We start from the raw sequence: 16,968 nt of genomic DNA, 5'->3' as shown, positions 1-16,968 counted from the left end.
CTAGCTTTAATTGTATATGTTGTGATAATGTCCAACTGAATTTAAATATCATATAAGGTTTACATACCTATATATGAAGATAATATTAATTACAAAGCTTGAATAAACATTGATACATACAAAGCAAGGAAGCCAACCAAAGTTTCACCCTACATGCATTAGAAAATTAGCTGTAAGGCAAAACATATAAAACAGTTGTAAATTTAACTTAATATGACAAAAACAATTGCTTCCAAGGATAATATCCAACATAAATTCCCCCGTTCCATTTAGCTAAAACTATGACCGGAAAGATTGAAAACAAATTTCGATTTTCAATGCCGGCAACAATTTTGACTTTTTTTTTATTTCCAAAATTAGCAGTTTAGATTTATAATATTTTATCCCATTTGAGAAATCTTACTTTGTAGTTTTCAACAGAAAATTATTTCTAAATTAATTTTTGAATTAAAACTTTTTGTAATTTATATTACTCTCTGGTTTATTCAAAACACGTGAGGTAGCAATAACAGGGATTGTATTTCATGATAGATGTATAACGTTTTAGAATCAAAAACTTTAATTCATATATTATACCTATAAATTTTGATTTAATTCCTTATATCTTAAATATTCAGAAATAATGAGTTCACAAACTAGATGGAATAATTTCTATACGCTCGTCTTAGTCGGGAAATAAAATGGTATAAAGAAGTCCGTCCATGCTTTTGTATATATCCGGTCTGTCAACAGTAGTAAATGAGTTCGTTACGGCAAACTTCTGAAATTGACGTGATAAAAAAACCACACTTATATAGTCTGATATAGTCAAATACTCTGTAGTTAGCCAGTGCCATCTTTCATTTCTTTTTTTTCAATAATTTTGCTTCTGAGGGGCAGAGGACAAAAACAGATTTTCCTAACAAAAGCGGCGAGAAAGGTAAATTTCAAACAATTTTCCATTCCGACGGATGGGGTTTCTGAAGGTTATTATTGTGAGGCAACAACATCATAAGATCTGATACTGACACGTGCATTTAATCTCTTGTATTACCGGATAATAAAGTAGGTGAATATAGTTGTTAGTCTTGGAAATTTAAATGTGGGTTTCAAACGTCCAATTTGCGATTGTTTTCAAATAGTGCGCCAGCAAGGAAAGTTTGTACTATGACGTCAGATGCAATGTTCTGAAGAAAGACAACTCTTTTCTTCAAAACGAACGAGAAAAAAACATGAAAATTACTCATAACTTTTTTGAAAAGTCGGTGACATACACTTTTTTTGGCTTTATTTTGTAGAGTGCACATGGCACTTTCCTTCTTGAAATTATTATGTAGAAATCACTGGTAGATATTTTTTAATACTGGAAACGTTTTTCATTTCTACGTTTTATTTTTGGCGGGAATGAAATAAAACATATTTTTAAAGATCAAAACAATATGAGTCTTAAATTCTTGAGCCTGTATTTGATAGCTACAAATCTACTGTTTAACGTGAAACAAGAATCATGCTTGTAGGTTTGATATAAAGGATTTTTTGGAGAGTTTAATTAAGAAGCAAATATATGTTAATATTCGGGGAAACACGAAACTGAGGTTGCTATAGCGACAAAACTAAGTCGGTGACCCCCAATTTTTTTCATCATATTTTGTTCCTCAAATCATGAAATACCTTCACACGAAATTTTAAGGAAAAATCACTGGTAGAAATAAATAGGCTGTTTGGTCTTTAAGTTCATTATTTTGCAATAACGAGTAAAAATTTGTTAACCAATAGATTTGTTATAATTTCATAAACATGTCGTTATGTATTGGTATAGTTTTTGGATCTTTCATTAGCGTATTTAAGGCTGTAGAAAGTTTGGCCTTCAAAAGTCAACATAATCATTGACTTTATAAAGAAAATTCGCCTTTTTAAAACATTGAATGTTTCACAAATAATATGCGACAACAAAGCAAAATCATTTCTTAAAACACTGCAAAAAAAAATAATTCTGATTGATGCAGTGGCATTGTCATAAATTGCACTGGAGTGAACAGTGGTACATCAAACGTCGAATTCCCTCGCACAATGTTATCACACACTATAATTAGATGAAATACAGGTAATAATGGCATTGCCCCTGGACATTTTAATCTGATTAATTGCTGTTTGTTTTTACAGCTGTTAGTTTTTATTTCTATAATCTTTTTGTGTATACTAATTTAACAAAATGATTTTAAATTCTGAAAAAAACTGTCTAAGAAAGATGTTTCACCGTGACACATTTTTTTGTTTATGTTTAGCAAGGTGATTCATTACTTATCAACCTATAGTATATAGTTTATAAAAATCTTTCTTAAAAACTGAAAAACACTTATACATTGTATATGATTCTCACATTTTTTAAATTATAAGACTATTTAAAAAAATCTGTAAGTCAAATAAATGATAAAAAAACTTCAGAATAAATTACAGACTTCATATATTAAAAAACCATGTTACATCAATATTTGAAAAATACATATAGTTTTTCAATTTATATTATTAAACACAAATCCTCATCTTTAACACCATAAAAGTACATGTAATTGAAATGTAATTCAAAAGTAATTGGGCATTACATGCTTTTTTCAATGTAATTAATTAAATTACCATTACATGTAATTAAAAAAATCCTCAATTACACATTACATTCAATTACATGGAAAATTGTAATGCATTACACTTAATTACCATTACATTTTTAATTACCCCATCCCTGCTAAATACATGGTTCGATTCAGCATATCTAAGAATCCCAAGAAATCAATTTTCTATGAAATCAAATAAATTCAATTTTGGACCCTTTAGACCTCAATGTGGACCATTTGATATCTGGGACAAAATATAAAAAATCTAAATACATGGTTAGATTAAGCATATCAAAGAACCCCATATGTTCAATTTTTGTTGAAATCAAACGAAATAATTTTGGACCCCGATTTGGACAACTTGAAAACTGGGCCCATAATCAAAAATCTAGTACATGTTAAGAATCAGCATATATCAAAGAAACCTAAGAGTTCATTTTTTGTTAAAATCAAACTAAGTTTAATTTTGGACCCTTTGGACCTTACTGTAGACCAATTTGAAAACAACTATTAAAAAATCTAAATACACGGTTAGACTCGGCATATCAAAGATCCCTTTGACATATATTCTAAAGAAATAATGAAGAACGTCTTCAAAGAACGAAATCTTTATCTAAACTACATGTAGGAATACAATATCGTCGCGAAATTAAGACGTTTACCAATTATACGAAAATGTCTATAATAAAAGAAAGTAAAGTAATTTACAACAATCCCCAATAATTCAATTTTTGGTGAAATCAAACAACGTTTAATTTTGGCCCCTTTTGGCCCCTAATATCTAAACTGCAAAAATCAATCCCAACCTTCCTTTTGCGGTCAAAAACCTTGTGTTTAAATTTCATAGATTTCTATGTACTTTAACTAAAGTTATTGTGCGAAATCCTAAAAGAAAATGCTCATTTGGGCCCTTTTTACCCCTTATTCCTAAACTGTTGGGACCAAATCTCAAAAAATCAATCCTAACCTTCCTTTTGTGATCATAAACTTTGCGTTTAAATTTCATAGATTTTTGTTCACTTATACTTAAGTTTTTGTGCGAAAACCAAATGTCTTCGGACGACGACGACGTGATACCAATATCATGAACATATGAATCGCCAAAAACATTTTTGTAGATGTATAAAAAAATATCTTCATACTTATATTTATATTTAATTGTGTATCTCATACTGCTAGCTTTCATAAAATTAAACCTTTTTCTTTATTTTATTGCATGAATTTTTAGGTTTTCACCACCAGATATTGCATATTTATCAAAATATGAAAGAAAAACAAAGGAAATAGGGTATGATGGTATATGAGAAAACTATTCTAAACATGTAAAAGAACTCAATCAATATTTATTCGATCAGAACTCTCACAATGGTCGACTCGAATTACGTGTTGTTGCGAAACACAAGTAAAAACTCATACACAAAAATCTGGACATGAAAAGTATTTCATATAAACACACTCTACAACAAAAAAAGAGGGACACGAGTACAAATAATAAATATAATAATACTGAGATAAGAATTCATTGAACACAAACTGAACTGACTTTATTAACTTTAAGATCATGTAATTTGATTTCTGTTGGGAATTTTTCACACTGGCAATCGTACCTCGAATATTCACTTGCTGGTAAGATATCACAGTGACTATACTATCAGTTACTTAACTTAAAAGAAAAGAAATGCGTGGTATTCTTTAACATGTTTAATTTTACTTTCTGACCTTTAAATTTTGGTAACTATGTTGAACGCATATATCCCATCGAGTTTGGCGGATTCAACAAATACAGTTAAGTCTGCCTCATATCTTGACTCACACCAGGAGTTTATTAACGGTTGAAAACAAGACTTTACGACAAAAAAGGATGAGTTCAGCAGTGCATGCATACGGAGAACACATATCCAGTTGAAACGATTTTCTAGGGCTTGTATTTCCTATCATGATTTTTCTGCTCACAAAGAAGCTTTTAAACCAAGTTTCCAAGTGGTGAAGTTTAAATAGTTTTGGTGGGGTTAGTGTTGCTCAGTCTTTGGGTTTTTTTTATGTTGTGTGTGTTTACTGTTGTTTGTCTGTTTTTCGTCACTTTGAGACATGGCGAATATAATTTCATGAATTCTAAGAAAAAAATCATGAGGTTCAATCTCGCTTGTAATTTAACTTTTAAATCTGTGTCTTTTCACACAAGTTGTCTCTTTTCACTTAAAGATTTTTCCTTGATTGAATTTTTTACCACCAAAATATCCCTCCCAATTCCAGTATTCTTCTACCATTTTCTTTGTCTCTGCTGTAGTTGGATCCAATTTTTTCCATTCATAGTATTCATAGTCAATCTGCCAGTGAGGAGATAGCTCAAATGCTAATTTGGGTCCTTTCCAGAACCATACACCTGCTATACTGTTTTTGTTATCTTTTCCAAATATACACATACTTCCAAAAGCGTTCTTCCTCAGTTTTTCCACTCGTTGAAAGAATCCTCCTACTAAATTGCAGGTCATGAAAATTTTAGTCAGTTCTGAGTTATACTTGTATTCACAATACCATATAGAATAATTGTTTTTTTCAAAATTGTTCCAAAAATATGGAAGTGCAACTTTTAATGTGTCCTTATTTGAATATACACGTTTAAATTCATCCATATTGAATTTTCCTGCAGGAAATGGAGCAAATGGATCTTTATCAAACCCAAGGGTACGATGGGTTGGTTCTGCCATAATCTGGGCCTGCTGAAATTTCAACGGTTTGTATAGAATTTGACATGGTTTAACATTCTCTAACAATGATCCAAAACATTTCATCTTTACATTTTTGTATTCGTCTAAAGATATATCGACTTCTTGTGAACTGGAAATCATCTGCTGAACTTTGTCTTCGGCGGTTTGTACATCAGATACCTGTTTACGCAATGCTATAAATAACTGTTTATTCGAACCACACTCTTTCAAGACTTCTATTTCATTTTCCTTTGATTTTAAGATCTCCAACATCTGTGATATTTCTTCCTTTTGATTGTTGATTTTAGTTTCATGTTTTAGTTTGAAGGACGAAAGTGTGGAGTGAAGATCAAGTTCAAGTGTATCTATTTGCTTCAATAATTGGACTTTTAATTCACTTATCCGATTGGTTATTGCTAATTTAGACTTTGCAAGTAATTCTAAATTGGACTGCCTGTTATCGTTGAATTTATTCAATATTGCAAGAAGGTGTTTAATTTCCTGCATAACATCGGTATAAAGTGCAGACGTTTTCACATTTTTAGAAGCAAACTCTAATGGTAGAATATTTTGACATGTCCTGTGGTCATTGGGAATGCATGCTCTACAGCAAATGATATCATGATCTGTGCAAAAATAATCCAGGAGTAATTCCGTATGGATTTGGCAGCATTTTGTCACAGAGATTGGAATCTTATTATCGACAGACGACAAATCTATCACGTGATGTGATTTGAATGCTTTGAACCGGTCATGTGATTCAGTGCAGCTGGAACATAGTCTTTCTTCACAATCGGAACAAAACTTGGTTGCCTTTAACGTTTTATTTTCTGCAAAACATGGACCACATACACTAGCTGTAGCCATTTCAATATTCTGGAAAAAAAGTATACCACCATGAAAATTGTAAAAAAAAAGTATATGACAGGTAAACAACTCGTGTGCACTATGTTTTGTTAAAGGAAAACGATGTCAGCTATAACTAAGTGGTCGACACAGGATGCAACCAGATGCTCCACAGGGTGCAGCTTTATACGACCGCAGAGGTTGAACCCTGAACAGTTGGGGCAAGTATGGACACAACGTGCAAGATTGATACAGCTCTGAATTTTGATTGTGATTAAATAGTTGACACAGCAAAAGTTTCTGACACAGAATGAATGTGGTCTAATGAACTTTAAAAAAATTGCATTTGAGCAATACACTATGCTGTTGAATATTTATCCCCTAAAACAAATATTTGAAGACAAATTCTTTTTAGTTTCTTATAGAGTTGGCAACAATAACTACTTATTTAAATACATCATAGAATATTAAAATATAAAATGAAATACAGTCATGGTTAAAATAATATATATATTTATTAATAGTATCGGAAGCACATGTCTGTGTTTGTTTATGTTCAACACGTGTTGATGAGCACATGGTTTTATACCTGGTTTGTTAATTGTATGATTTTATTGGATATTGTATGTCACAATGCAGGTATCCTACCCGTTTGTACGAGGGAATGATCGTGATTCTCGTGCAGAATTTTGTTGTAAATAATATATATTTTTATAACCAGTTATTCGACGTTTTGCCTTTTCCGGGTAGTATACCTTCCGTTTCGTTATACATATCCCCCATCCCACCCAACCCCACCCATTTGATAGATTTGAGTTAGACAGTTTAATGATGTGACTAGATAAATTGTAATAATAATGTGTTAATTGTGTTTTGTAGAATGTCGTAGATTTAGATTTTTAGTTGGATGGAGTCCCGATACGGACTTTGGTGTATTGAGGAAACTTGTGTGATTTTCTTGGATGAGTTATTAGATGCAGATTAACATTTGAATGAATATTGAAATATGAATACATGAAATGGTTTTTTGATGCTTGGAGGAAATATAATAAAGTATTAAAGTGTGCTTCTCACAAGGAGAGCTCATTCATGTAGTATGTATACATGTGTTGAGTTTTATTGACTAAATAATTTATGTTCGGTTAAGCTTGGCGAATTAGAACATAAAAATTAATAGCAACTTCTAAAAATAAATTTACAGCTACATATCTCAAGACAATCATCATTTCTGAATACATAATTTTCAGGCAGTGTAAGGGATGTAATCAAGTAAGCAAATATAAAAATATATATAACAGTATTCGTTTAATGTTAATTCGATTACCTCTCTTACCATGCTTACACTGCTTTTAAATTGTCTAAATTGTCCATTAACCAGAAAAAACAAACTTGTTTCCCCTTTTTTGCCCCTTAGTGCTAAATGATTTGAGCCATAACCCCCCATAACCATCCATTTGTAGTATGGAAACTTGTGGTATAATTCCAGAGAGATTTATATACTTAAACACAAGTTATTGACTGAAAACTATAAAAATTCTTATTTGGGCCCCTTTTTTGGCCCCTCATTTCTAAACCTTTAGGATCATAACCACCAAATAATCAATCCCAACCTTCCTTTTGTGGTTATAAACATTGTGTTAAAAGTTTATTGATTTCTATATACTTATATTAACGTTAATATAAATGTTTAATGTTATATTTGTAATTGTCATCGGATTTTGTCAAATGTGTTGACGTCTTTTCTATTATATTTATGTGTTATGGTAAAGAAAATTAATCACCGCCTTCATTTATTAGATTCGATTTTGTTCAACGTAATCAGTAAGATATTTTACGTTTGAAGTTAGATTCAAAACAAACCGGACATAGCTTTATAATATAGTTAATTGCTATCTTAGTTTGCTATTAATAAGTATTGAAATGTGCATTGTTATTTAAAAATGCAAAATCAGTATTTAGTTCAAATATAATCTTAAATCGATCCTAATTCTATCTTATTCATTCTAATGTGACGTCATTTTTCATTTTTTGATGATCTGTTTTACAAAGTCAAATGACGTCATTTTTTTGTCATTTTTTTGCAGTTTCTAATATGACGTCACTTGGCGTTGAGGTTTAAACTTATTCGGGTGTGTCTACTTTTTGTGTTGCAAATGGTTATTTAATGTATTTCAGTTGTTTCCTGCAATTAGTTAATACTTCAGTTTTATCATGTACATCTTTTGTATAGTCATTTTATAAAATTTACTGTTTGCAAAAGTATAAATTATTCTAAATAATAGGGATGTTCTGGTAACTAACAGAAAACCCTTGCCGTTTTTGGCACAACTTTTTTTTATCTTTTGGTCCTCGATGCTGTTCAACTTTGTACTTGTTTCGTCTTTCAAATTTTTGTATCTGGGCGTCACTAGTAGGTCTTGTGTGGACAAAATGCACTTCTGGCGTATTAAAATTTTGAATTTGTTGCCTTTTGTTGGCTGTTGTTCGTGTGATTCTTTGTCAATTGTGTTCTCCAATTTATTTATATTGTAGTCCTGTGGTGTTGTGTTGTCATTTTGATGTTATATTTCACATGGCCATAAAAGTGCGAGGCTTTGCATTCCACAAAACCAGGTTCAACCCACCATTTTTTTCCTTTAAAAATGGCCTGTACCAAGTCAGGAACATGGCCATTGTTATATTATAGTTCGTTTCTGTGTGTGTTACATTTTAACGTTGCGTCGTTTGTTTTCTCTTATTTTTGAGTGTAAATTCACATTGCGATAAGACGTGTCACGGTACTTGTCTATCCCAAATTCATGCATTTGGTTTTGATGTTATATTTGTTATTCTCGTGGGATTGTTTCTGATGCTCGGTCCGTTTCTGTGTGTGTTACATTTTAGTGTTATGTCTTGTTCTCCTCTTATATTTAATGCGTTTCCCTCGGTTTTAGTTTGTTACCCCGATTTTGTTTTTTGTCCATGGATTTATGAGTTTTGAACAGCGGTATACTACTGTTGCCTTTAATCGGACGACGATGGCGACGACGCCGACGACGACGACGACAACGTGATATCAATATACGACAAAAAAAAAGTTTTGCGGTGGAATAAAAACGGAAATGAGATACGGTTGTCACTAACTTCATTAGGCCAAAAAAAATATGTCTGTTTCCTGCCGCCAAGTCAAATGAAACAGGGTCGGTAGGTCGAGATTTTTTTTTTCTTTTTTTTTTCTTTAAATATTTTTTGCTTTCCCTGTCAGATTTGCAGTCGGTTCAATGAGGGGGGATAGGAGGGGTCCTGATCCCGAAATCCCGAACTTAAAAAAACGAATTCCCGAGGTCCCGAATTTAAATAAAGTAAATCCCGATGTCCCGAAATCCGAAAAAAACTATTCCCGGATCCCGAAAGGGTCAATCCCGAAATCCCGAGCTTAAAAACACCCGATCCCGGAGTCCCGATAAAGGTCCTATCCCCCCTCTTCAATGTCATGTTTAATTAGGGTTCTGTACCCCAAAATGAGTTAATTTCTTTAAGAAGCTATAATTGACTTCTCCTCCCAGTACCGACATTTTTTAAACCTTAATTGTAGCACATTTGTGCTGGGAGCAGCCATTTTTTATTGTTTGGACATAGTAAGATACAAATCTGGATCGGACCGGATAACGAATTTTCCGGACCGAAAACGATTTTTTTCCCCCAAATTTAAAGAACAAATTCTAGGGTCGGGTTTTTTGAGTCACGGTCGGTCGGGAACAGGAAGCAGGCATATATTTTGTTTTGGCCTTAGCACAGTATGTCAAATTTGGGAATAATGCATAGCAACAATTTGAAAATTCCCCGACAAAATAACATGAAAAATGAATTAAGTCATCTCTCCTATTAAAAAGATAAATAGTTGCAATTGTTTAAAGAGAAACTATTTTTTATTCCCTCTTATAGGAACATATTATAGTTCTAGGTCGATGTCACTGCCCGTCGGTGTGTCGTTAACTTATGAATGGTATCATCACCCCATTATCCGGGACTATGACATGAAACATAATTGATTTATCTATTAATCTGTAAAAATTACTGGTCAATTCGAAACATTGTCTGATTTTTACTAATTTGATGTACGGATTGCCGAAGTCTCAATTGGTACAATATTTATATTTTTGTTTTGTCTGTCTAGCACTTAGATGTTTGTCATTATTTAATGGCACTGGCTACGGTTACATGGAAATGTTTTTCCCTTTTTTTAAAACTATATACCTATATACAAATATTGTTTGGAGAGGTTTTGTAAAAAAAAAAAATGTGTCGGACTTTAAAATGCTCCACAAACAACTTACTGGATATGTAGAAACTGTCATTGTTAATAAAAATAAATAAAGAAATTGTATGTAATAACTGTATGTATTGTAAATATAAAATAAAATGTAACAAAAATATTTTTGTTATTGTTACATTTCCATGTAACCGTAGCCAGTGCCTTATTTAATTCAATACAAAACAAATAAGTATGAAATATAAGTCAGCGTGATATAATTCATATATGTTATAAATATGACCAAATCAATGATATGCCATATCAACGTACTCGGTATAAGGGCTTCCTATGATGAGGTTCTTTCCTACTGGGCTCGTGATACCCACGAGGGGATAATCCACAATAAATGGTGTAGACCACTGGTTATAAAAACTTATCGGTGATTTGTACGCCAGATGTGTATTTCATATACAAAGACTCATTAGCCATGTTCGAATCAAATAAATAAAAACACTAAATAAACATGATAAAGTGGGAAGTTGAAGAGCATTGAGATCCCAAAACTGTCAAAGGTTTTGAAAAATACAGGAGGGTAATTTATTTCTTGTGAATAAAAGCGGTGCTAAAAAGTAGCGTTCCCACTAAAAATGACAAAAAACATAATCAACAAAAATCAAAAAAAGTTTAAGTAATAAAACTTAAATCGACTCGCAGTTTACATACAGTGAAATGACACGTACGCTTATATAAAGCGTGATATAAAGTGTGGGAGATCATGCTTTAACAGTTTAGATTAGTTTACATAATACCTATTTTCATCTACGTATTAATTTATATTAAATTCTCGATTTAAAAAGTTGCATGATAATATAATCATGACAATTACAAGAATGCTATTTGGTAAATGGGAATGGTTAAATTCAATTACTTTCGGTTTCAACTATGTCAACCCCCATGACCCATGCCTCAAAAAGTTTCAAATGATAATAATCAACAGCAAACAAACATCCCAAAAAAAATCGAAAACCTACCCCATTTTAGAAGAAAAAAATACCGACAGTGTTATGCTGTACACGTGTATATATGATAGTTTATAGACAAAAATACTTAGTGCACACTTACCCAATCAAAAATGTCTGAACGAGGTTATGTTCCAACAGTGGTCAACAGCCTAATGATCACCGATCAGGACAGTCAACGGATAGTACGTACACAACCATGACAACTGGCACGTCCAGCGATGACTACGCTGTTAACCCCTTATCTTATGTTCCACACATGTATGGAGAGCCGTTTGAAACAAAGTATATATATTTCTCAATTCAAATACAGGTTAACATATCGACTCTGTACTATAAATAAACATTTAAGCTACCGTTAGAAATATTGTTTAAAAGTTTTACTTAAAAGTATTGTGTAAACGAAACTCCGTTTGAAATTTAAGAATTACATACGTAGCTTAACAATGGTTAAATTATAGGCACTGGCTACGGTTACATGGAAATGTAACAATAATAAAAATATAATTGTTACATCGGAGAGTAATTGCCGGAATGCAAAGTTGGGCAAGGAACCGATTAATTACGAATGTAACAATAATTATTGAGGCTACGGTTACATTGTGTTATTGTTACCTTAAAAACAGCAAATTGAATGTACGCTAAATTTATTAAATTTAAATCTTCTTTAGCTGTGTTGCTTAATTCTTTCATATGTACTAATAGACAACTTTCGAGTTCGGTGCATTTCCGTCAAAAATTCTGGTTTTAGTGAACGTCATTTGTGCGTTTAGGGGCGTCGTCACTTCCATTCCAATGTTGAGTGAGTGGTTGGAAAACTATAATTCTATATTGTACGAATTATTCGGCAAATTGAATTCTCAAAATAGACAATCAGCATTGCTGTCATTAGGGAATTGTCATAATGTACCTACAGAACAACCATTATTTCTAGTTTATCCTGCACAATGACGATCACTAAGACACTTGATGAACGTAAAAAGTGCAGGGATACAGGCGACCCCCTCTAAAATGGTAAATGACGTCATAAAGGCGCGTATAATTGACGAGTTTTTGCCGGTGACGGATGAACTCGAAAGTGGTCTATTAATACTTGTAATAATGGTAATTAATAAGTATTATTATTATACAAATGGTGTTTAAGCAGTTTTACATATTGATCTTAAAGGTAACAAAAATACCTCAGATTAGTACGTAGTGTCAAAATTAATGCGAAAAATATAGGCTGATAAAGTGTTCACTTTTTGAAGTATTTAACTGCACACCTTCTCTTATTACTGTCATTATATACTTTGAACAATGGATGAAGAGATTTATTTTACCAATTTAGTTTTGGATGTCATACTTGGGATGCGTTTGAAACGAGAATGAAACAATATCAAGACACAAATTTCATACAGCTATAGATACAAAAGCAGCTCTAAAAAATTGATACATCAACTGAAGCAAAGTTTGTTAACTGCTAAGTTGGATACTGAAATCTGAGGTAAACCTAATTAACATCCGTAATGGACGGCAATGCAATCATATTGAAAGACAACATGAAACTACACCACATTCTTTCAACCAAAGATCGGATGAGAATATCAACATTGCGAGAGTAAAATAGTATTTCTCACCGAAAGCATGGCAAACATTAAAGACCGACCGTGCAAGGGCTGTATAGCCAGTCAAGGTCGTTAAAAACTTCCATTTGTAACATTAAAGATTTCCTTATCTTCTAAAAGGAATATCGCAGAATTGAATTGCAAGGTATGCGATACAGACGTTCCAAGCGGAGGATAGGAGGGGTCCTGATCCCGAAATTATAAAGCCCCGGCCTTAACCTCACGAGACCGAAGGTCGAGTGAGGTAGCCGGGGGGTTTCAACAAAAACTATTGTATAATTTACTAAACACCACAAAACTATCAAAAAATTTAATATGTAATATCGGTTTTAAAAGAGGGACGAAAGATACCAGAGGGAGTCAAACTCATAAATCGAAAATAAACTGACAACGCCATGGCCATGATGGCTAAAAATGAAAAAAAAAAAAGACAAATAATAGTACACATGACACAACATAGAAAACTAAAGAATAAGCAACACGAACCAAAAAATCCAAAAATTCAAAAATTTAATATGAAATATCTTAACAATGTTTAACTTTTATAGCACACAATTATTCTCTGTTGTTTATGTCTTAGCACACAATTATTCTCTGTTGTTTATGTCTTAGCACACAATTATTCTCTAATGTTACATTATAGCACACTATTATTCTCTATTGTTGATACCTTAGCACACCATAAAACTCTATTGTTGATATTTTAGCACAACATTATACCCTTTTCTCTATTTTCATCCTATTTTCCTCGGCGCTTGTCCATTATTCTCTATTTTGTAAACCTCATTCCTCATAATAATATACTTTTATAATACATGCCTGTTGCATTTTTTTCTTCTATAAGTTCCAACCTAGTTAGTCACTAGCCAAGCTTTACATTATAGATAACAATGGCTGTTTGAATGTTAAAATGTAGACTTTACAAGTTCATAATTTTTTTCTTTTATTATGGCATATTTCTAATTCTTAATTAATCATTGATGGTCTTCCTCTAAAAACCACACTACAGTAAATGTCGGACAAATCTTTCTTATTTAATACCCTAAATTATAATTGTGGCAAAGTTTGGTTAAGTAGTTACAGGAGAAGATTTGTGTAAAAGTGACAATGTCAAGGGCAGATCCAAGCAATGAGAAAAGCTTAAGGTTAGCTAAAAAGTATATCATAAAACACAACAAATTAACATAAAATTATTATAACTTTACATTATGTACCCTTTTGGTCCGGTGCTCACATGTGGAGTACTTAAACTAGAACCCTTTAATCTGCATTTTGTGAATTATGGCTTTTTTCTAAGTCATTAAGTATATCAAACAGTGTGACTACTTACATGTATCTGTGGCTTTCAATTGTTCTGAGTGTTTCTGATGTAGATAAATACAGAAAAGTGATTTGAAACATTTAATTATCATATTTTATAAAATTGAGAATGGAAATGGGGAATGTGTCAAAGAGACAACAACCCGACCAAATAAAAAACAACAGCAGAGGGTCACCAACAGGTCTTCAATGCAGCGAGAAATTCCCGCACCCGGAGGCGTCCCTCAGCTGGCCCCTAAACAAATATATACTAGTCCAGTGATAATGAACGCCATACTAATTTCCAAATTGTACACAAGAAACTAAAACTAGAATAATACAAGACTAACATAGGCCAGAGGCTCCTGACTTGGGACAGGCGCAAAAATGCGGCGGGGTTAAACATGTTAAAGATCTCAACCCTCCCCCTATACCTCTAACCAATGTAGAAAAGTAAAAGCATAACAATACGCACATTAAAATTCAGTTCAAGTGAAGTCCGAGTCTGATGTCAGAAGATGTAACCAAAGAAAATAAACAAAATGACAATAATATAACAACAGACTACTAGCAGTTAGCTGACATGCCAGCTCCAGACTTCAATTAAACTGACTGAAAGATTATGATTAAATTTTCATCATATGAACATCAGGCACAATCCTTCCCGTTAGGGGTTTAGTATCATACCATCATAACATATATGAGAAGAACATAACCCGTGTCATGCCAACAACTGTTTTTAGAATAAATGTGTTTAGTTCCGATGCAAAGACCTTATCAGTGACTCAATATTAACGCCAAAATATGCAATCTTTAATGACTTGACAACAGTATCGTAATTATATCCCTTCTTAATAAGTCTATTCAAAGGTTTTGTAAGTTTCTGAGGTGAATACTGACACCTTTGTGCTTTATAAAGAATATTTCCATAAAAAATTGGATGTGAAATACCTGAACGTATTAGAAGTCTGCATGTTGAGCTATATGATTGTTTTATACATTTATCAAATTTGATAATTAATTAGGCGGTTGGTTTTCTCAATTGGGTTGTTTCATAAAACTTATATCAGAGCCTTTTATAGCCGGTAAAGGTTTTTCTCATTGTTGACGGCTGTACGGTTGTCTATAATTATTTACATCCACTTTATTTGAACTTTGGTAGATACGTGTAGTTCTCACATGTAGGCATTGACAACCTTACCATATTTCCAAATTAATATATTAAAATGTAAAAGTGAGGCAAGTGAGAAGATACCAAAGAGACATTCAAATTCACAATTCAGGAATTGAAACTGACAATGCCATGGCAAATCAAGAGTAACGACTAAAAGACAAACAACATTATATAAAGCACAAAATATAATTAACTGCTACACTGATTGCCGCTGAATATGACCGCAGATGCTCAACCTTTAACAGTTGTGACAAAAATAGACACAATATTCAAGCTTGATACAGGTCTGAATATAGATTGTAATTAAAAATATGACACATTATAGGTTTCTGACACAGAAAAATGTACTAGTACTCAAAGAGCTTGAAACTTATTAAATGATTTAAACTTGTATCCAATTGAAGATTTCTTGCTTTTCTGCAATACACTATGCTGTTGTGCAATACTAAGTGAAACTGTTTTCAGACTATAACAAAGAATTAGCCAAAAAATTGTGACCCCCCAATGTTTTTTTCTCTTAAAAAACTGACAATTTCTAAAATTTTGAGGGAAAAATAATAACCTTCCCCCTGCCCACCCCCCAAAAAAAAAATATTTGTTTTGCCCCAAGCCTTTATTTCCACCAAAAAAAAATCCTGAAGAAATTTTCTTTTTAATTTCTTAATATTTTGAGGGATAAAAAAATCCCCCCCACACAATTTTTTTTTTAAAGGCAATTACCCCAAAAATGAATCCAAATCTTCTACTTGTGGGACAATTGAGAGCATATAAAGTAATAGTCCTAAAACTAGAAAAAGTACTGGTTTTAGGCCCCTTCTTCCTAAACGGTTGAGACCATCGCCCCCAAAAATAATACCAACCTTCCTTTTATGTTTATATTTATAAGAGATCCATACACTAAAATAGTTATTGTCCCAAAACCAACAGGGTCTTTGGACAACGACATCATAGCATTATACAAACCAAAAAAAAAATTGAGAAGTCCAAACAACAAACTATAAAAGACCCCGTAAAATAATTCAAACAGGAAAACCAATGTTCTAATTTATATAGGAACTAAAAAATACCTTTGAATCACACCAACAAAATTACACAAATACTTTTCTGAATGCTGGAAGAGGGAATATCAAAATAGATAAATTAATATTTATTTTAGAAAAAATATGTGCAGACAGGTCTAACAAGGAATTAAATTTGTGTGGCCTTAGGACAATTATATATAAACATTTCACCAAGGTTTCATAAAAGATAATCAAAGCATTTTTGAGTTATAGTCAGAAAACTGGAAAATCCCAGTTTTTTTATAAATAAAATTCCAAAACTCGAAAACCTAATTTCTAAAACATTTGTAAGGAACCCAGTGTCTCGCCTACTTTTGTTGTTAATTGAAGGCTCAACAAAAATAAGGAAAAACAATCAATAAAAGTATTCCTCTTGATACTAACTTTTGATTGTAAGAAGCTTCTGTCCAAGTTTGGTAAAAATCCAGG

The 16,968-nt window shown here is 32.3% G+C and overlaps 1 protein-coding gene across 1 annotated transcript; it reads right to left on the bottom strand.

The window, feature by feature from the left end:
• Positions 1-3,875: 3,875 nt before the first annotated feature.
• LOC139527086 (uncharacterized) lies at positions 3,876-11,668 on the bottom strand. Its single transcript, XM_071322355.1, has 2 exons — positions 11,502-11,668; positions 3,876-6,175 (listed from the first exon to the last, which is right to left on the bottom strand). The coding sequence occupies exon 2, from the start codon at positions 6,164-6,166 to the stop codon at positions 4,784-4,786; it is 1,383 nt and encodes a 460-aa protein (XP_071178456.1). The 5' UTR covers positions 6,167-6,175; positions 11,502-11,668; the 3' UTR covers positions 3,876-4,783.
• Between the last annotated feature and the right edge of the window lie 5,300 nt (positions 11,669-16,968).

Source organism: Mytilus edulis, chromosome 6 (genome assembly GCF_963676685.1).
Source record: "Mytilus edulis chromosome 6, xbMytEdul2.2, whole genome shotgun sequence".
In the NCBI taxonomy this organism is placed as follows: domain Eukaryota; kingdom Metazoa; phylum Mollusca; class Bivalvia; order Mytilida; family Mytilidae; genus Mytilus; species Mytilus edulis.
Note: the sequence above shows the minus strand (reverse complement) of the source record. Positions and strands in the feature narration are given on the sequence as shown.